At 47.8% G+C, this 21,741-nt stretch overlaps 1 protein-coding gene across 6 annotated transcripts in view; it reads right to left on the reverse strand.

The window, feature by feature from the left end:
- The window catches only part of exd3 (exonuclease 3'-5' domain containing 3), a 34,762-nt gene continuing 13,021 nt past the window's right edge, over positions 1–21,741 (reverse strand). For 4 of the 6 annotated variants that reach the window (XM_064308966.1, XM_064308968.1, XM_064308965.1 and 1 more), the window contains exons 15-20: positions 20,794–20,972; positions 19,175–19,366; positions 18,876–18,929; positions 18,316–18,447; positions 1,457–1,523; positions 1–791 (exon numbers count right to left, since the gene is read on the reverse strand). In XM_064308966.1, the coding sequence (XP_064165036.1) occupies positions 433–791; positions 1,457–1,523; positions 18,316–18,447; positions 18,876–18,929; positions 19,175–19,366; positions 20,794–20,972 (983 nt within the window). In that variant the 3' untranslated portion in view covers positions 1–432. Of the gene's footprint in view, positions 792–1,456; positions 1,524–6,559; positions 7,217–10,605; positions 11,804–18,315; positions 18,448–18,875; positions 18,930–19,174; positions 19,367–20,793; positions 20,973–21,741 lie in introns of those variants that run through there. The other 2 variants (XM_064308970.1, XM_064308969.1) reach the window with 2 other exon arrangements.

A 21,741-nucleotide genomic window follows, 5' to 3' on the forward strand; every position in this document is an offset into this window, starting at 1 on the left:
TAATCTTTAATAACCATTTATTACTTTTGTAAAAAAAAAAAAGTTACATTTTAAACATTACTAAAAAAGGATAAAAAGGAAAATATCATTTCAAGATGATGCCCTCATTTCTGCATAAAAAACAAAAAAGTCCAAGAACAAACAACCTCCAGTACATGTGGCTGAAACCTTCCTCGCAAAGTTAAACTGGGCATGCTCTCACAGCTCGCTCATTAACACTCACACAATGACAGTATGGCTAATGTGACTTCCATTCTGGAAGTGTGTCAGCAGGAGATCCTTGTTATTGATAAGGGTCCCATTCAGGTTAAGCACCTGGCTCAAACACGCAGTACGAGTGTCCCACCCAGAACTGAAACCCAAAACTTTCCCGTCAGAGCCCTGATGGTACCAGGACCCAGACTCCTACCCTGCTAGATCATCTGGGGGCCTTCATTGGGAAGTCAGGGTGTCCTCACCAATGTGCAGCACATCTTGGAACTGGTTGAGCACGCGCTCAAAGTGGGACCCATCCCAGAACACCTTGCCGCACGCGGTGCAGATGAAGAAGACGGGGACTTTGGGGAGTAGGCCGGGGGGCACGGTGTGCAGCTGCAGGTCCGCCCCACTGGGGAACCGCAGACTCTGTCGGTCCAGGTCAGAGGCCGGGGCCCAGCGGCAGCGTGCGCCGTACCGAGGGCCCTCAGGGGCCACAGGGGCCTCCCCGGGAAGCGTTGTGGGTGAGAGCTGGGGCTCATACTGCTCCTCCCAGTTCTCCACCGGCTTCACCTCAGTCTGCCCCTGCATGTAGCCTGTTGAGCAGACACACGCTATGACTCATTTCCATACACACTTGGGCCTCACAGTGGGCCTCATTCACAAAACCTTTCTTCAATTGTTCTTACTTCTGTATTTAAAAATGTTCCGACAAACAGATGTGCAGGCCTATGTTTTTGTGCATATCCCGGGTGCGTGAGATGACGAACGCGGACTCTACATTTTATGCGCCACCCTGTTCATGTGATTAGCAAAAGGAAACAGCCAGGAACAAATGCAAATGAGAAAGAAAATGATGAATGCGGTGTTCCTGGAAACATTCTTACGCACAGACGTGCAGGCACTGGGAGCCCGTGGGACAGCAGCAGGCCGTGGAACAGCGGCCCGGTGCCACAGCTCAAACTTTCATCTCAAATCTGCATCATTCTCACGCATGTTTATGAGACAGAGTGACGTTTTTATTTGATTTACAGTTAGCCATATACTTGATAACTGGCAAGTCAACAAATATTAAAACTGCAATCTCATCCAGCATAAATGCATACATCAAAGTAGGCTGAGCAGGCATACTCTCGCTTCCGGCCCGAATGCCAGACCGTGAATCACATATAAACTGTGTTGAGTAGCAACGGGGAAACCCACGCTGCCAAACACTGAATAAAACCAAACGTGTGAGAAGTGAGGGTGTTCTGTGACTCACCTCTTTCCCTCAGGATCTGTGCCATGTCCTCCCTGGGCAGCCTCATGTACTCATCCCCATTACAGGCCTGAGAAAACAGCAGCGCACACACGCAGTGAGTACTGCACCCTGCCAAAGCACCTGCAGCCCGCCCAACACAGGAATGTTCCGACAGGAGCAACCATCAACCAAGACACATCACCTGGGAGCAAACCTGTTGCTACTGATCCACAGGGAGCATCAGCTTTATTATGATTGTGATTAATATTACTGTCACTGTGATCATCCTCACTGAATGGCAAATTAACAGAAGCACTACATAAAAGTTTGCAATGAGAAGATTTGACATCGTCCGTTCCCCTCGCTGTGAAGTCTATAACAGTTAAAAAAATTAAAAAAAACACTGAAAACCTCCATCTGCTGGGTCAGGAGAACACACAATTAAAAACTTTAAACCCATACTCACACAATCCTAAAAACTCTCATACTACATAAGACATCAAAAGTTATAAAATCATGAATGGTGACCAACTTACTGAAGTAGTGTCTTTTCTGCAAACAATGTTATCACTCTAAAAGCCAGACGTGGTGACGCGGGCACCAGGAAATGTGCACTGTATTTGATATTGAAATTGATAAAACTGAATTTCCTGAGAACCTGCACCTGCAGATATAGGATGCCCAAGTTCTGGACAACTTCAGAGGAGAATATTTAAAGTAAGAGGTAGAACAACTAGTAAAACAAAATTTGTTGGGTTTTTATTGAAGCTTTCCAATAGACTGTACTATGTTGGTAAGACCACATGGGAATTCAGATGTTGGATCACAAAAGTAATATTGCAAAGTGGCATGAGAACTCATTTGTGAATATTATATATGCCCAGGGTCACGCTATGTCCTCTTGATATGTAAATGTGTGGGCATTGAAGCCATACAGTCTATTCCAAATTCACTCCGACAACTTTAAATATTACAAATAACAGGTTGAGACTGTTCTGTAGATACAACAAAAAGGAAAATGCTTTGTTATTTCACAATGAAACATCTGAAGTCATAACGATGCACGTACTGTCAGTGAGTACGACATGCACTGTGCTGTGCCAATTCACACAGCATTCTGCGATGTGTTTATCTTGAGTCATTATTCTTCCGAACACATAGGAACATGGTATTTTAAGCACAGAAAAGACCGCATTACAAAGGGACTGTTACTTGAAAGGTCTTACACCAAGGGGCAAGTAGAGGCCTGCAACTAGATTTCTCAAAGCTGCACCCCCCAATCTCTCTCTCACACACTCTCACACACACACACACACGTACACGTACACGTACACACACACACACACCCGGACTAACACACCAATGCGCGCGCGTGCGCGCACACACACACACACACACACACACACACACACACACACACACACACACACACACACACTACATCTGGAATTTCAGGGCTGAATAAGGACAGGGAAGGTCTCATATTCCAGTTCAGTGACAGAAAGCACACAGCAAAAAGCAGGACTGATAAAACCCACACAAAACTGTTGATCATATCAATAAAAGCAGCAAAACCAAAAAGACTGTGCACCTTTTGCAAAGTTTGTGACATCTCACCCTGCAAAAACAAACACTGGACTGTCTGAGCCAGATCAGTTTGCATTCACTCCTGCATGCACAGTAGTGAAGGAAGGGAATTAGTAACTGCAGCCATTTTGTGGGTTAACACACATCCACCATGCCTTTATTTCCTCCGTTCTCCCCTTTAATACCACCCTTGACACCACAGCATTCTCACTCCCAATTTTTCACCTACAGCCGGAACTCTGAAAAAACCCGATGGCAGTTTTTCCTTGCAATGCCAAGAATGCATGCTTGAATTTGAGGTCATTTTAAAGAAAGCAGCATGGAGCAGAGGGGGGAAGGAAGGGGTCAGAGAACAGAGAGGGTGGGGGAGGGGAAGAGGCAGAGCGAGCGTTCCCCACGCACGCAGACTCAGCCCTCCTCTTCAAGCCGCTCCCATGGGAAAAATCCTGGACTGCACACAGGAGGTGGGACTGTGCCACGGCTGGGTCACATGGTCCGGCAGCCAGCCAATGGAGCGTGAGTGATTTGATTCAAACAGAGGCAGAGTCAGGTAAGGAATGGACAGGGCCAGCGTGGGAATCAGCCTCTCCCTCTCCGTGTCCCACCGCGCTCACACAACTACTCAAGGCAAACCAAAGAAACCTCACAAAGCCCATTACAACACATACAAATTACTAAATATTTTGGCCAAACTTTACTCAGGATGCCATGTTGTCTTATAAAGGATTTAAGTGGTTATAAGTCATTATAAACAGAATTTTCTCAAATTTAATTGAGTACAGCCATTATAACCAATGTGAACAAGTCTTGAATATTTACACTGTCATTGTACTGTATTAATATTTTCAGTAAGTATACATAAAACTTCATGTCATAGGCTATATAGCATTAAGTCACTAATCCTATAAAGGTATTGTTATAGCTAATATGAAGTATTACTGGGCAGGGGCTCTAACCGTTTTTGAGTGTGGATAACACATTTTGCATGCACCTATTACCCTCTATTATGGAGAATGTATGCCTATGAAGTGTGCGGTCACATGTAAATGTATATGAAATATTCAAAAAATGTTACATAGCCCCTACCTAAAGAAACGCTACCATAACATAATTACTGTCACATTATAACAAATGTGATTGAAGTGAAATCACAGATGCAAATAACTTTAAGCAAGTCATGTAGGATAAAGCCACTCAATGCAATGAAAATAATGTGAGATCAAATAAAGAATGAACTTAAGTAATCAACCTTAATGAGAAATGACACTAATGTGATAGCTTTCGAGAAATCTTTTTGAGAGGCCCCCATTTAGCTCATCTAAAATGTTCTTGACTGTTACAGGACACCATTGACTCCTATCTAAGTGACCACATGACCATGCTTGGTCTGTGGCCTTCTTTCTAAATTGCTAGTCTGAAGTTGCCATGCCTGAATTGGGCTTTTACTAGACAGCAATAAAGATAATTTTGGTTTCATTGTTTCAGAGGAGTTTTAGCTGGTTTTGACCAGGTCTGACTTGCGGATTGTTAGCAGTGCAGCTTTAAGTCTAGTGTGCGTTAGCATAAATGGACCAGCCAGCTTCAAAACAACTGTTTACAAGATATTTTCTGGGCTTAGTGCGAAATGCATTGTGCCCTGGGAATGTACAGGTTTCGCTCGGTTAAATTGCTAAAGTATACCTTTTTTTCCCAATATCCATCACAGACTGGATACAACAACATAAGTGAGATTACAGTGTCTGTATTCCAATTGCATTTTGTTAGTACATTCACTCTCTCTCAATCCACTAACCCCCACCCCCAACCCTACCTATGACCTGAGTAAGTAGGTCAATCTTAAATCTTTTTAAAGCCTTTTTTTTTTGAACATCACTGAATAAGTTAAAGACAAGGTCTTTGAGAGCCCATCTCTTTTTAGGTATGAGGCACCACATTTGAGCCAGTATATTTCAATAACAATGTTGAAGAAAAGCCAATAATTCCGAAGAAAATAAAATAATAATTTGCAAGACAGGCGTATGCAGTGTGAGTCTAATTGGCATGCCTGTCAGCCTAAGGCTATAAGGCCTAAGGTTGAAACTTGATACGATTTTTTTCCTCCTTTAAAAAAAAAAAAAAAATATTATTTAGTGTTGCACCTGCTTTGAATTAATATTATACAATGTTTTTGATGTTACACTGTTTGATCACAAATTCTGTCACATATACATGACATTTGACAACACAAATAAATTAAAAGCACAATTTGCAAATGACTCCAAGTGTGCAATATCCTGCAGCTGAGTGCAAGGGCTTGCTGGCAATAAATCTCCTGCGTTGGCCTAATGTGACAGCAGGGAGACAGTGGAGCTCCTGCACACAGGCACCTGAAGGAGGGTTCCCTCTGTCAGACAGAGCACACGCTGTGTCTCAGCGCTAACCCACAGCCCTACCCCAACAGTCAAAGTGCTTTTCATAGATGTCTCAAGCCAACAGTGCAGTTTTAAGACCAGGCACCGGTGGGATGATGCTGTGATCCTGAGAACCTCCTGCGTCAAGGTTTTTTTCTGGTTCGTCTGACCTGGAAAAGCTGCATAAATGCGTGAAAGTGAGACCATGCTGGGCTGGAGGTGTCAGATGTGACACACAGTGGCCCGTTAAACCTCCGCCGCTGCCTGTCTACAGCTGCTCTACACCCCCCGCCTCCCCACAGGAGTGATGACGGTCCCTGCCAGTCATACCATTCTGGCACCTGGTCATGGGAGCGGACCCAGGCCATGTTGAGCAATGCTGCATATTTCAGACCTATTCTCACAAGCACGCACAAGTATCTGCGGAATGTTATTGTAATGCTTCATGATTCATCCCAACTGTAAATATTGACAGTCGGTGCAGAAGGAGCCTCTCCCTGGGAAAGATGTGGGACGGAGCGGGCGCGGGGGAGGGGTGCTGGCAGGCCAAACGGGGCGAGGCGCGTGGGAGAGGAGCCGGCTGCAGGTGCCGGGGCCCGGGTGAACGCCCCGCTCCCCGTCCAGACTCGCCTCCTCTGCTCTCCGGCCCCGCTTGCCACCGCACGCTTTCTCACACCACATCCTCACCTGGGCTAGTTACCCCACATCAGCCACCCACCCACTCAGTGTGGGGTTTCCATGATAGTTTCCCTTCCCTTGAAATTGCAAATAAGACATTTTAGCTCAAAAAAATTAAATGAATTTTGAAGAAAAAAAAAAACATTGAAATTTTTGCTGAAATTTTAACTAACAAGACCAGGTCAAAACCTAGTATATGGCTGGACCTAACACACGTGATCCAGCCGACCAATGGTGTAACTTCATAACTCGGCCGACCAATGGTGTAACCACATCACTCACTCAGTCAGTCACAGACATTCGCGTTTGTAGGGCTGGCTCCGCTGTTGGGGTCCAGACAAAAATTCTAAATACAAACCTATTGCTAAGCTAACAAAATAGTTGGAATATATTCAGCTTGGTAGCTAGATATAAAGATATAGCCATCCACATTTTTCAGTAAAACTTTGTTGTTTTTCCCACAAAAATAATAAAGCTGAATGTACTGTGTTAAAAATTTTAAATACAGCTAACCAAGGAGATTCCAATTTCAAAGTCTAAATTGTGGCTTTAGCTATAGGACACGCAATTAGTCCATGCCAAAATATGTAGCATGAGATAAAAACACATCCGTTCAGATTAGAGATCTACAGTGACTTCCAGTCTCCTCTCCTGCTCATCAAGCGTGACAGCTATTTATCAGATGGCGGGGGAAGCGAGTCACAAGGAGCAGCTCCAATTTCCGCAATGAGCTGTAAGGTCAGGCAAAAAAATCAGTGCAGAGTTCAGCAGGCTTCAGGTACGGCTGTGTGAAAATCAGGGCAGAGTTCAGCAGGCTTCAGGTACGGCTGTGGGAAAATCAGTGCAGAATTCAGCAGGCTTCAGGTACGGCTGTGGGAAAATCAGTGCAGAGTTCAGCAGGCTTCAGGTACGGCTGTGGAAAATCAGTGCAGATTCAGCAGGCTTCAGGTACGGCTGTGGGAAAATCAGTGCAGAGTTCAGCAGGCTTCAGGTACGGCTGTGGGAAAATCAGTGCAGAGTTCAGCAGGCTTCAGGTACGGCTGTGGGAAAATCAGTGCAGAGTTCAGCAGGCTTCAGGTACGGCTGTGTGAAAATCAGTGCAGAGTTCAGCAGGCTTCAGGTACGGCTGTGGGAAAATCAGTGCAGAGTTCAGCAGGCTTCGAGTGTAGGCTGTGGAAATCAGGGCAGGGCCTTTCAAAGGTGGGGCAGTGCAGGTGGGTTCTCCTGGGAAAATCATGAGAGAGTGGTGGAAGGCGTGGGAAAGGCGTGGGTTGACGCTTGGAAAACAGTGCAGGAGCACATCGCTGGCAGGATGAGCTGGCAGCACAGGGAGGGGCCTCAAATGGGGGCAGCAGGGGTGGGTTTCCCTGGCAACTATGAGAGAGTGGTGGGAAAGCGGGGGGAAGGGGGGGGGGGGTGACAGCTTGGCCACACACTGACCTACGGAGCACATCCTGGCCAGCGAGGGAGAGAGAGCAAAGTGAACATTTGCTCCTGGAGAGAGGGCTGTTAAGCGGGAACACAAGCCAGCGGGGTGCGCAGCGAGGGGGAGTGTTCAGGGAGCTCCGGACGTCACACTGCAAAGTAACAAAACCCAACGGAGCCAAAGCGGGTTGCCAAATAACGCCAGCGAGAGAGCGCAACGCAAACTCCTCCAGACCGAGCCGTCTGCTCAGGAGCTTAAAAAATGCAGGGTGCAAAAAAAAACCCAAGTTCCATACAGCATCTAAACCATCTGAATGGGACTAATTACTCAAGGCATCACTCCTGACTGTTCCCTCCCCAAAAATAAATCTAGAGCTGTGTTTGCGCTGACCTTAGCTGCAGATCAGCTACCTGAGGAAAGCAGGAGGAGTTTATTCAGAAGTCTGACAGGCCAGCAGCGTGTTAGACAGTGCAACAGGGCGGCTTTGCCCTCAAGCACACATAAATCAAGCATAAGTAGCTGTTTTCAACATACAGGCCCCTGACACTAGGAATTAACTGAGGTCCTGCCACAGCAAACATGTACAGGAGTACCGGATAAATACTAAAAGCACTACATGAGTTTATCTTCTTTGCACGATACACATACTTTAAAAAAAATGTTACCCACACAATAACCAGTGATAAAGGTGCAGGTCATTTTCAAAGACTTTCAAATAAAAATAATTTAAGCTACCACTGAGCAAGTCACCAGGTTTTTGTCAGATTTTCTATCAGGTGGATTGATTCTCTGGGGAGGGGGGATGTGGGCATGAAACTGAGAGATAAAACTAAATTAAAGGTAAGATGGTTTTCTGTCAGGTGGATTGATCTGGGGCGGGGGGGGGGTAATGTGCATGAGACTGAGAGATAAAACTAAATTAAAGAGAAGGGGATTTTCTGTCAGGTGGATTGAATCTCTGGGGGGGGGGTAATGTGCATGAGACTGAGAGATAAAACTAAATTAAAGGGAAGGTGGTTTTCTGTCAGGTGGATTGAATCTCTGGGGGGGGGTAATGTGCATGAGACTGGAGATAAAGCTAAATTAAAGGGAAGGTGGGAGCAGGGGGTTAAGTTAATGATGCAGAGTGAAGCCTTTGTAGGGGACCGGGAGGAACTTCAAAGCGTTCTCAGAGCTCTGGTGTCAACAACAGGAGACAGAGACGGGGCCTGAGGTGGCAGGCAGGCAGCGGAGGGGAGAGGAATGAGAGGGAGAACAGGGGCTTAAAAAGGAAGCAAGACAAGATGGTGAACAAAAGCACAAGGAGAGAGAAGGATGGGGGCAGGAGGAGGGGGTGGAGGAATTGGGGTTGGGGGGAGTGGGGGGGGGGGGGGGGGTCACCACTGGTGTGAAAGCAATGAGGTAACGCCAATAGAAAGGGCTGGGAGAGTTCCTGTGTCACAGACCCCTATACTCCCACAGCCGGCCCCAGTGAATTCCCCAGGGCCAGAGGCAGTCCCTTTCAGTCTCCTGTGACACAGTAATTATAAGTGTGGGAACTGAATCTGTCCCTCTTTCAGTGCCCCTTCGCTGCCGCCCCCTCCCCCCCAACCCCAGCCTGCTATCTCACAGCCCCCCCCCCCCATCTCGCAGTGCAGCGCAGCGCCGATAATCATGGGAGCTGAGCCCCCCCACTCCCCCCACCCCCACTGCTAGAGACCAGCCCGCTATCTCACAGTGCAGTGCTGTCTCTCCCTTTCTCCATCAACCCCCTGTCTTCACCTACCCCCCCCTTTCTATCTAAGCACTGATAACCATGGGAACTGCACTGTGGGAACCAACCGCAAGTTCACAAAAATAGAAAGAATGAGAAGGGACAGAGGGAAGAAAAAGAGGGGGATTTCTCCAGGGGGACTTTTCCAGAAAGACAGGTAGGCTACAGGGACGCCACGCATTCTTCGCATTGACGCAGCTTCAGTCTGAATTAGAATGCTGCCAATCAGCCGCCCGGCCAGTATAACACAGCAGCAGAGGACCAGGTGCTGTCCACCCCCCCTGAAAGCAAGAGCTGGGGCTCCAGGGTAGAGTTCACACGCAGGACAGCGCTAGAGCCTCTCATTAAAGGCTGCTCAGGTAGCAGGTGGCTACCTGTTCCAGGTACAGGTGCGGACTCTGAGGCTGAAAACGGAGCCAGGACAGGCCTCTGCTCGCAGTGCCAGTGCCACACCCTCCCCCAGACGCTCGTGCGCAGGTGTGCCGAAGATCCCAGGTGTGCCGACTACACTCGTCGTCCGCAAGAGTTAAAGAACTGGCCCGCAGTTCCTGTGAGAAAAATGGCTTTCGGAAAAGACGAAAGTGCACATCTTTTATTTTTTAAACTCAGCTATTTTTCCATTCCATTTTTATCCCATGTCTTTCTCTGGTTCGGGCTCTCCCAGGCCTTTCCCAAGCCAAACTTCTGACCTCTCTATCCCAGTACCTCTGTTGTCACCCCCCAAAAGTGTCCCATGGGGGTGTCTTGTTCCACCCTTCCCACCCCTGACTGCCCAACACTCCCAAAACAAACAGACTCTCGACCCTGATAGCATCACGCAGGCTAGAGGAAGTACTGCCAGGCTCAACTGACCTCCATTCCCAAGACCAGCACAGCCAAACACTGCGTGCACATACTCATTCACGTGCACACTCTGTATATGCATGCACACACTCACACGCACACACTCATTCACGTGCACACTCTGTATATGCATGCACACACTCATACGCACACACACACACACACACACTCATTCACGTGCACAGACTCTGTATATGCACATACATACTCACACACCCAGGCACACACTCACGTGTGCACACACACACACACTCAAACACGCACACTCATTCACGTGCACACACACTATATATGCACATGCACACACGCAGTCACACACTCATATACAAACATTCAAGTGCACACACTCACACTCACACATTCGTACACATACAATCACACACTCACATGCGCGCACACACCCACTCAATCACATGCACACACATGGTATATGCACACACTGCACACACACACTGGTTGCGCACGTGCACACACACACACACACACACAGCAGTATGCTGTGCAGTAGTTGACTCTCATACTGCACAGACACAGATAAGTCTCCAGGGCACTAGAGTCACATTCAAATACAAACAGTAGAGACAGGGTCTCTAAGCAAAGTTACAAACTACAGCAGACTTACCAAAAGACTGCAGCTGCTTTTTGAACACAAAAGTCACTAAAAGGCAGAAACCTCCACATCTGTTTCACTAATGGACGAAATGGGTCAAAATCACTTTTCGAATGCAAGTTATGGGAATGTGAGTTATGTCACTCTATGACTTTCAGTGTGATATACAGCTACCAGTTCTGGTCATGCATATGTATATCCGAGATGAATGTGTTAAACCAGGGTGGAGATTTTGTAAATGAGGTGAATTTAGTATTCCATCTAATTTACTAAAGCATGCCTTAATTACAGCTTTTGCATTTCCATGTTGATTTTAAGAACTCTTGAAAACAGGTAGTACTAATATAGCCTAGCTCACATTCTATGAAAGGTATATTAATGGGGAGTTCTCACTCCCAAACATGGCAACAGTCAGCAGAGCCAGGAGAGTACACAGAGGTCAAAGAATAAAACCCAAGAAGGTCTTTTCATCCAAGACTGGAGCCACGTAACCAAAGATCAAACTGTCTGCCAGCTATGGTAACGTTGCTCTTAACATTTATTTCTGTCCAGACATTTTCAAAATAGGCAGCTTGGGTTGGGCCTCTACATATAGCTACACATCACTGGGGCCTCTACGAACAGTTACAGTTACAATCTGCACTGGGCCCCACTGCTGTGTATGAGCCTTCCTAGCGTATTTCTTTCCAGGGCATTTCCAGTTCCGTTGCTCCCCACAGATCACCGCTCAGCAACAAGCGGGAAGTTGAGCCATTTCCCATCAGATCCGTGTATTAGAAAAAAACATACAGACATTATAGATGCCCTCGTCACAGTGAGTCACTTGTTTTCTGCATTAGAATCCTGTAGCTAGGTAGCTTCTTGGAAGCTCTGGACGTCAATTCTCGGCGCTCGCCCCCACGGCTCACGTCACTGCTCTGTGTTTACCGTTTTACCGGTCAGGTACCCAGCGCACATGCCCTGGTGCCTTAAGGCACACTGGCAAACATGGCAGCCTCCATGAACTGGCTTCATGCGTCAATGAGCAGCAATCCACAGAACCGGATAGAGGAAGCTGTCTCCAGTTCTTGTATATCTTGATCTGAAGGAAAATACGATTTCAACATACTAAAATTCCAAGTTACCCACAAAATACAAAGCACTGTCTACAAGTCATTAATTCAAACGTGCAAAATAGGCCTGCCATTAAAAGTATGGATATCAAAATTAGGCCAAGTTATTGAAATTATATCTTAGCTCCCATGAATTAAACAAGCTTTATTCCAAAGCAATTCGACCCAATGTTATTTTTATATTTATATATCGACCCCTGAGCTTTCTCATCTTACCATCTGAAGAGAATGTGGTCATTCAAACTTTGCACACTGCCCTTGGTTACTCAGCACAGTCATATATTCCATCGAGTTTGTGCACAGCCAAACACTACACTGGGTCTTCTTCCAATGCCATTTTAATTCAGAAATCTCTCCAGTAAAGTACTGTGGTAATTCAAATTAAATTCCCATAAATGCCAATGACGTGTAAATGCAAAGGTCCAAGGCCAATGTCTAATAAATGCCCAAGCAATCCCTCTGTGGACCCCTCATTCAGCACTTCCTGCTCCCTTTCCACAAGTCTCCAGACAGCTGCAAGTGTGCAAGCGCCACTGGCATTCCCTTATTGTAAATGTGCCCTAAATCAAAGAGAAGTACGAAATTCTATATCTGAAAAGCGGTCAGGGCACTGGCATCTCGTGTTACCAGGAACAGTAACACTCACCCCCCCCCCCCCTTCTCTTTCTTTCTCTCTTTCTTTCTTTCCCTCAAATCATGTTTGCTGTTATGGGGGCAGAATCATAACCCAGATGTATAGTTCTGCAAAGCTCATACTCCTTAGTGCTGGATGGACCAGGCGTTTGAGGGAAATGATGCACCACATACCCAAAAAAACCTGGTTATAAACCCAGGACCACATCTTCAGACCTCTCCTTTCACAGCACAACCATATGCACATAAAGACCCATTAGCACAATTTGCTTTCTAGTCTCCACCAGAATTAGAGTAAAAGTCATGTTACATTACAGACATTTGGCAGATGCTCTTATCCAGAGCGACGATGTAATATCTGCTCCCATGGAATAAAAGCTCCCATTTTTATCCCCCTTTTCACCAAAAAAAAGGCATTTTCCTATGTAGGCACCAACGTGTACAGCATTTTATTTTTACCCAACAGCAGTGGACCTCAGTACACATTAATCTCGGGGGGCGGAAGTGCTTATCAGCAGGTATGGAATTACATGGGCCATTTTAGCACGATCTCTGGACCACCTTGGCTGAGTGCCTCAGGATTCGCTGCTGTGTGATAGGATTTCAGTGGCACCTCAGCCAGACAGTGCAAATTAAGCAGTCAATCACTGTCCACAGAGCATGTGAGAGTTCCCTCAGGCTGCTGGCTCAGCACGGCGATGACGTCCAATGAGACAGATCGCCCATTTGTCAAGCTCCTTTATCATATTAGTATAACTCAGGATAAACGACATCTTACTCACAGTGGATACCAGCACTAAAAGAACTATGAGAAAAGAAAGCAGAAGAGCTCAAGGTTACACGGTGAACATTTACGCACGTAGATACAGAAGCAATTCAGGGTAATTACCTTCCTAAAGGGTACAACAGCAGTGTCCTACCTGGGAACTGAACCTGCATCCCAGTTCCCCAACCATGCACTACACTGCCACCAAACCACACATATCTGAAGCACACATTCAAAATGAAAAGCCAACAAGATCTGGCAGCTTTCCTCTCCCAAACTTTTTCTTTCCTCAATAACTCCTCCTCTTCCTCGAGGTGCGGTCACACCCTGTACCCCTTAAGGAAAGTGCCTGTGCGTTGCATCACAATGCCTGCAACACATTCCAAAAATAAAAGAGAAAGAATGCGTGCGTGCATTTGTGTGAGAGTCTGAACTCCCAACCCCCCTCACAGAAAGGGAAGGTTATAGACTGCAGGAAATTCATGAGACAACAGTCATTGCCCAAAATTACCTTAGTACATACAGTAAATGAGCAGCTAAGGCTTGCAGTAAAACAGAAGCCTTTACATTTTTGCCATAGCCTGGGACTGGACTGCACAGTGACCTCTGAGGCACTTTATCTGCTTCATTAGCACTGCCTCATACACGCTAGATTTCGGTGCTTTTGTCTCAGTGTCAGGGTGCCCCATGGCTCCTTCTCTCTTTCTCTTGGCCTGTGCAGAGAGCTGTAGACCCTTCACACACACCACATACCCCCCCCCCTCCTAATCCCCCCCGAGCAGTTCCTACTCTGAAGAACATAAACAGCCCTGTCTGCCTGGGGCCTGTTCTCATGACATCACCACACTGCTGGAATGTTCCGTCAAATCCGTAAACCAGTTTGGGAAAAAGGAAGAGCTCTCACTCTCTCAGCTCTTTTTGCGGCCTTCACAGCTCTGCAGACCGCATGAGATCACATAAAATACTGTGAAAGACGAGCAGGGGTGACGGAGGAAACAAAGGCCACAGGCAGCTCCATCGCTTTGGCCTGAGTGCATCATGCATCGGTCAGTACAACACATGACAGGGGTCAAAAGACAAAAATAGAGAGGGAGGGAGAGAGAGAGAGAGGGAGAGAGAGGGGGAGAGCGTGGGAGTGAGAGAGGTAGAGATAAGGAGACAGCGAGAGCGAGAGAGAGAGAGAGGAGAGCGGGAGAAGGGGGAGGGGGGGTTGGAGAGAAACGGACAGCCGGGGGGTAGGTATGGGGGGGGCCCGCAGGGGAAATTGCGCACTGGCTCATTGTATTGGTGTTTGGAGGAAAAGCTCCATTGAGGGTCTCTCTCTCACTCTCCCTGGCTGTCAGGGAGCAGAGGCAGGAAGCAGCTTGGCCTCTAGACAATGGGCCACATCAAACAGCACCATCAAAACTGCCCTCGCAGTCTCACCGGCTCACACACACCGATCCCAGCCAGCCAATCAAAACACGCCGCACAGCGCACAAACAACAGAGCAAGACAAACAGGACATTCCTGCTCCTGGCCGCTCCGGATTCCTCACCACAGCTAATCGGAATCAGAGTGGGAGCGCCCAGGGGGGTGGGAGGTGGGATTGTGCAAGGGGGGGGGGGATGTTACAGGAAGCCAGGGCAGTTTATTAACTCTGAAATGAACCAGGTTATTTAATGAAGTGTCCTCAAGCATGGAACCCACAGTCTGTAGTCAGCCCACACTGTAAAAAGACACAAACATGCAACATGGCCTTTTCCTCATCAGAAACCCTGCAGTCTGAAATGAGTCGGGTTCGATAAGGAAGGCCCCAAAGCATGTGGCAGTGCACACTCTAAAGAGAGACACAAATACAGCCTGTTCCTCATCAGCTAAGCTTCATACAACCCAGAGTAATGCTACGATTCCCGAAATCTGAGGGAGAGAAAAATAACATGAAATATGACACTTCTCAGACTGCCCCTCACAATGTTGAAACCGTGTCAAATTTTTTAAAAAACCTTCCCACCAAATTTCACAGTATTTACAGCTAGCCGTTTGTGACCAGTGCTAATGCTGGGGATTACAGCGAGGGCCTGCTGCGCATGAGGCATTACTCACCCGCGCCGGGAGACGCCGGTGGGAAACGAGTCCAATGTGGCGCATGACCTCGGGTTACCACAAGAAAAACAATAATAAATAAGTCTCCCAGCCGCGCGTTTCCCCGCCGAGCAAACAATGCATCTGAGCTTCATTTGAAATGGCCGAACCTGAGCGCACACGCTCGTATATCACCGGGCCCCGGCCGCTCGGACCCGCTCCACGGGCGCTCGGTGCCCGCTCCTCCGGGGCCCGCCCGCCCGCCGGGCCCCGCTCGCCCCCGCCGCCGCGTAAACGCCGGGGCCGGAGCCTCGCGCCACACACAGTGGGACATTTTTGGGATTGTTTCCCTTGGAATGCTTTGGTCGTGTCTGAGGAATGTCTGCCCCGTCGCCTCCTCCCTCTCAGCCCCTGTCTCCCAGAAACGGAGAGCGGTGACAGTGGGGAACGCTGCCATTCTTTGTTGCCAATTTTATTTATTTATTTTTTTTACTTCAAATGAAACACTGACTGAAGTGTGTTTTAAAAGTTATCCAAGTTTTATACAGTAGCACTCTCACAGTCGGTTTACAGCTTACCCAAATTGCAGTGCTCTCATGATCATTCTCTCATTTTCTCTCTTTCTCTCAGACACACACACTCACACACAGACACAGACACATACACACTCACACACACACACCCTCACTGAAGTGTAACCTCAAACTGGTCTCTCATCCTTTCAGATTCTTTTTTTCTTTTTTTTTTTAGCTGGTAGCCCCCTTTGTAGATCAAAGCTGAGTGCTTCCCCTCTTTCCTTTATATCCATCCTGTCCTCACACTCTCCCTTCCCTCCTCCCCCTCTCACACCGATGCGGTTCCTGTCGTTCGCCTCTTCTTCCCCTTCTTCTCTCACCCGATGTGGTGAGCCGGCTTTGGTTTGAGTGACACCCTGAGCCCTTTTTCCTGTCTCCCTCCAATAAAAGCCACACTGTGTGAAACAGCCATAGACTTCATTCCACACCAACCAGGCCCAGATAAGTGCGGTTAAAAAATGTGAATGCTTTATAGTCTTCTGGAAAAGACTAAAGGCTCTTGGAAGGTAAACTAAGGAATATAGTTGCATTACATGCACAGAAAGCCGTCCGAGGAGTCACTCCATCAGATTCACAGAGACCTAAGAGATCTAAACTAATTTCTGCATTACCTTTTCTTTTCTGTTAAGATTCATTCATTTTTTTAGGATCACCCCAAGATTATCCCTTTGGGGACTTATAAAGTAGGATGGTCTTGGACTGCCAATGTTTTAGTAGAATAAATACAAGCACGGCAATATCTTGCACACACAACCACACAATAAAAACAGAAAATACAGTCTGATAAAGAGATGAATGAAAAGACGCATAGACTTTGCCAGGATGGATAGTTAGCATCTGAAGGGTTAATGATTGTCGATGTCTATCAATGGGCCACACAGGGGGCCGGGGGACGGGGGTTCAGGAATGCCACACTGTCTCCCTGTGTGAGTGCTTTAAAAGGGGGGTGCAAGGGGGGGGGGGGGGCAGACTGGTCAAGCCACCCATCCCCTGATAATCAAAGGACTTTACAATCCGACAACAAAAGGGTTAACTTCGCCTGGGTGGGCTTTTGACAATTGAGCTCTGGGCAGCTCATACACTCCCCCCCCACCCTCCACCTTGCATTCCTGTTCTCACCCTCACCTTCACTGGTGTCTCTGTCCTTTACTCCCGCCCCCTCCCTGTGACTATAGACCACAGCAGCATGACACCATGAATGAAGGCCCAGGCCTATTGTTTTCATTAACTACGCGCAGCTAAACAGCCCACCACCGGCCAACGGTCACGGATAGGTAATGAATTCACTCATTTCAGTCACCGCCATTTCCATTTCACTTCTGGTCAAAGACCGTCCTTCCTTCAGGAACCTGGAACCTATGCATCTCGGATTAACATTTAAATGCCAGCAGCTAGTATATATTAATATACCAGTAACATATATTCTCGAAATGTTCAATTAAATAGTGTATGTCGATTCCAGTGCTGTTAAAAACACAAATGTCAAATTATGGTGCTGGCTGTGCTGTTAAAGAGGGACTCCCCTCCATAAAGAGGGGCAATTCTAGGCAGCTGTTATAAATAAGACACTAATTGGCTACATAGGAAGCTAGCAGCCCTCTTATTATTTCCAGCTACGCGCTTGCTCAGTATTTCCAGAGGAATAACTGAAGGCATGTAATCACACAGTTTAAACCTTCTGTAAGTGCAGAATAACACAAGGAAGGGCGGTTTTCAATTATGTGGGCGGGGAACAGGTTTCAACTGCTTATCTCTAATTAATACGCTGTGAGTAAATCCTTTAATGAGCTGAAGGTTCTCATGTCACACGTGAAACGCGCGTAGCCAGCGAGCAGAAGCAGAATGCTGGGATTAGAAGTACAGTATTAGAAATACAAAAAAAGGTGTGAGGGTCAACGTTTTGAAACGGAGAGACGCGCAATGGAATTATCACACGCTCGTCACAACTCCCTGCCACGTGACCCTATCACGAGTTCACGTCTCACTTCCGCGAGCTGGCTCTGGGCCTGCAGGGCCGGCGGCTCCACTCGGGTGCACCTGATGAGCGAGCGGAACGCAGGCCAGAGGCGGGCCAGCTGGACCCGGGCTAGAGGAAGCGAGGTGTTAGAGAGAAGATTTGATTGTGTGCGATCTCCCTCAATTCCCAGCAGCCTCTCCCTCCTGTTTACGCTCGACAGTAAGGATCCCATTGTTCCAGCGAATGGCACAATGGCACTTCAATCATGTGATTCAGGAGAAATGTATTTCCAATATGCCCCCTCTCCCAGCACTTCCTTCCCAGCTGCTCCTGGGCCCTATTTTGAAGATGTGAACAGAGGACATCATGTTCCAATAAGAGCGATTCGATGCAGTCTTTGTGTGCTGGGATGGAATGAGTCTCCTCAGAAGTCTGCGCGGGAGTGTTCCTCTGAAGGAGAAAGTGGTGAAGGGGACTGGAACTCACCTGGCAGCGGCTGAAGATGTCGTCGGGGGTGAGCTGGACGTTGAAGTGGCGCAGGACTCGGGCCGTCTGGTCCCGGGCGCGCTCAGTACAGTCCAGCGCCAGGCAGCGGCCCTCGCCCACCTGAGACTTCAGCTGGAAACACACAGAGCAGACGCGCCGTCACCAGGGCCAGCCTGCCAACACTGGCCCTCACAGAGCTGCCCACACACACATACGCACGCACGCACGCACGCACGCACAGACAGCCTTACCACACACACACACACACACACACACACACACACACACACACACACAGCCTGACCACACACACACACACACACACACAGCCTGACCCCACACACACACACACAGCCTGACCACACACACACACACACACACACACACACGCGCACACACACACACACACACACACACAGCCTGACCACACACACACACAGACACACACACACACACACACACACACACACACACACACACACACACAGCCCAACTACACACACACACACACAGAGACATAGCCCGACCACACACACACACACACACACACACACACTTACTGTCTGGTACGGCTGGCCAGAAGTGAGAATGACTCGGCCCTCCTCCCGGGCCAGCTGAAAAAAAGCAGAGAGAAGCTGTGGTCTCCCTCCTCTGCAGAGCGCATACTGCATGTGTTTATTTCTCTGTGTGAATGCTATCCAGGCTCTGGGCCCCAGCACTTCATTTTAGGTCTGGGGTGAATAAGGGACGGGTGGCAGGGAAAGATGTTCAGCCATTGGGCCCAGAGTTGATGAACGGACGAGCCGTGGGGTTCAGGGGTCAGGGGTCAGGGGTTCGGAGGCTCGCGGAGCGCGCTCACTTTGGCGGCGCGGCTGTGGTCGTCGCCGTTCTCCAGCATCAGCACGTCCACGCCGAGGCAGCGCAGGAAGCGGCCCAGGCCCTGGAGCATGTTGTCGCACACCACGCGCAGCTGCTGCGGCTTCAGGGGCGCGCCCAGGCGAGCCGCGCCCAGCTGGACGCGCCCCGCGCCCCCGGGGCCGTCTGAGGGCACCTGGCGCAGGGAACAGTCTTCAGCTGCCATTCACCAAAAAATCACGAGGCTCACTGTAACTGCTCACCAGGTGAATAAACACACTCATTTTCGCTACCGCTAACAATAACAAACGTAGCCGGGGCGAGGCTCCACTCGAGGACAAGCATATGGCAGCTCACACCTCCCAAGAAGAAGAAAGGACATATTTATACAGATAGGCGTTGAGCATTAAACTCACAACATTGCCATTCCTAAGATACCGTGATACATTGGCATACGTCCTACAACACACCTGAATATGCTTTCACCACAAGCAGTCATCAGATGACAAGCATTATGTGGGTCATGAATAACTATCGAGGATGGATTACCATTGCCTGTGCAATATTGAGCATATGTTAAATATCCAGAAATGTAGCTTTTCTGTCAATTTTATGGCCCTACAGACCTACTGAAAACAAACTGGAAACAGCAATATGAAAATCACTTAATAGGGTGATGTGACACCATGCATGCCTGCTTGTATCGTGGCATGAAGTCTGCTAGCATCTGGAATTCTGCATGAAAAACAACAGTACTCTTCCACAAGAAAATGAAGCTACACAAGCTAGGCTGGTGGAAGTTAATGCAGTCCCCAGCATTGTTACAGGACATCCCATAAACAAGCATCCCTGACACTGGTGCTCTGAAAACACGAGAAAGTAGGGCCGCCTTTTTTGCTGAAGCACCACGTGTCCAAAAAATGACCCCTCTTTCAAAAGTCGCTGAATTGCCCTTCTGCAGCCACGCTGGTCATAATTACAGGCAACCAGGCAGCATTTCCACATATGGGCCCATGTACATGAGGAGCCACAGTTGTGTGGTAGCCTCTTCTTTTTCATATACATTTCCACTGTCACTGGGCACCTACCAACCGGCATATTTATGCATTACCCTAATATTATCTGTGGAACAACTGGAAATCCGGAGATTATTTTTATAAAACATCTTGAATTGTGCTCACTGTATTACGCCACCTGTACAATGAAAGGTTTCCACCTTCAGCTTCAATCCATTTATTTCGAAAAAAAACGTAATCTGCATGTACAATACATTACTTTTCAGGGTAACTCTGACAACTGAATGCACACTCTCAACTGTAATCAGTGGCCCTAGTCCTAAGCATTCATTCAGCAAGGAGCAACAAGGGGATCAAAGCCCATTGTTCAGGCATTTATTTTGAAAATATTTGTGAATGAATCATGTCCAGAATAAGAACAGCAAGCAAGCGGCTCACAAACGCTAAATCCTTGCCTGAGGGGACAGAGAGGATTTTAGAGTGTACAGACCCACAGACAGGACTCTCAGCCACACAAACGCTTGGAATGTTTCAGATTTCCCCCATTAATGACACTTAAGAGGAATAAAAATGCGCTTGATATTCTTCTGAAAGACTATTCACTGACCCCTCGGCACCTGGCCTGCTTCCCTTTCTCCTTCTCTCTCTCCTTCCTGGCCCTCTTCTCCTCCTTGCTGCGGGCCGCCTGGCCCGACGGCACGCTGCGGAGGTCTGCCGGGAGGTGAAAGCGCGCCGGGTCCAGGGAGAGGGTGAGGTAGACCTCCAGCAGGCAGTAGGCATCGACGGCTGGAGGAGGGAGAGAGAGAGGAGCTGCACTGAAACACCAACCCTAGCCTGCTCTTCCCCCAGGCTTCACACAGGCCTCCTCAAATGTATTTATATAAGTGGCGCTCTCAGGTGGCATAGCCGGATAATGCACTGGTTCTCAGTGTAGTTGTGCATACATTGTCTGGTATCACATTTTGTTAATGTGTCGTACAGATGGATATGGCTTAATTTAATGAGGTACTACCTGCTACACTGAATAGTCATAGTGTTTCCTCTGGGTCCTCCAGTGCCTGTGGGGTATCTGCGTAAAGTTTGCTATAGGTTTATTATGCTCCTTGGTCAAACTGCTCATGTAGGCTGAATTTCGGACTAGCAGCTAACAGGCGGAATATAACAGAATCTGAATATGTAGGTCACATTACACAGCACAAAAAAAAAAACTTACCGGTATATAGATTACTATGCAAGTACCTTTTTTAAAATGACCATTCATAACACATTTGTGTGAAGGCCCATGAAATATGCACTGCTTCACTTGAATTGGAATGACAACTCACTCAACCCGCATTCTAGAATGTTCCCTGCAGAGACAGGCCAGCGGGGAGCCTTTTGTCTTTCAATGAAAAGTTCCTTTTGTGAAAGAGATTGGGGAGATAATGCTCTCACCGGTTTGCAGTCTCTGACATCAGAGGCTACGTGTGAGCACGGGCGGCTTTGGGGCTTAACGCCACAGCCAGCTACCGATGTTCAGAGACATTCGAAACGCCGTACGCGTTCTAAAACACCG

This window comes from Anguilla rostrata, chromosome 14 (assembly GCF_018555375.3).
Source record: "Anguilla rostrata isolate EN2019 chromosome 14, ASM1855537v3, whole genome shotgun sequence".
NCBI classification, from domain to species: Eukaryota; Metazoa; Chordata; class Actinopteri; order Anguilliformes; family Anguillidae; genus Anguilla; species Anguilla rostrata.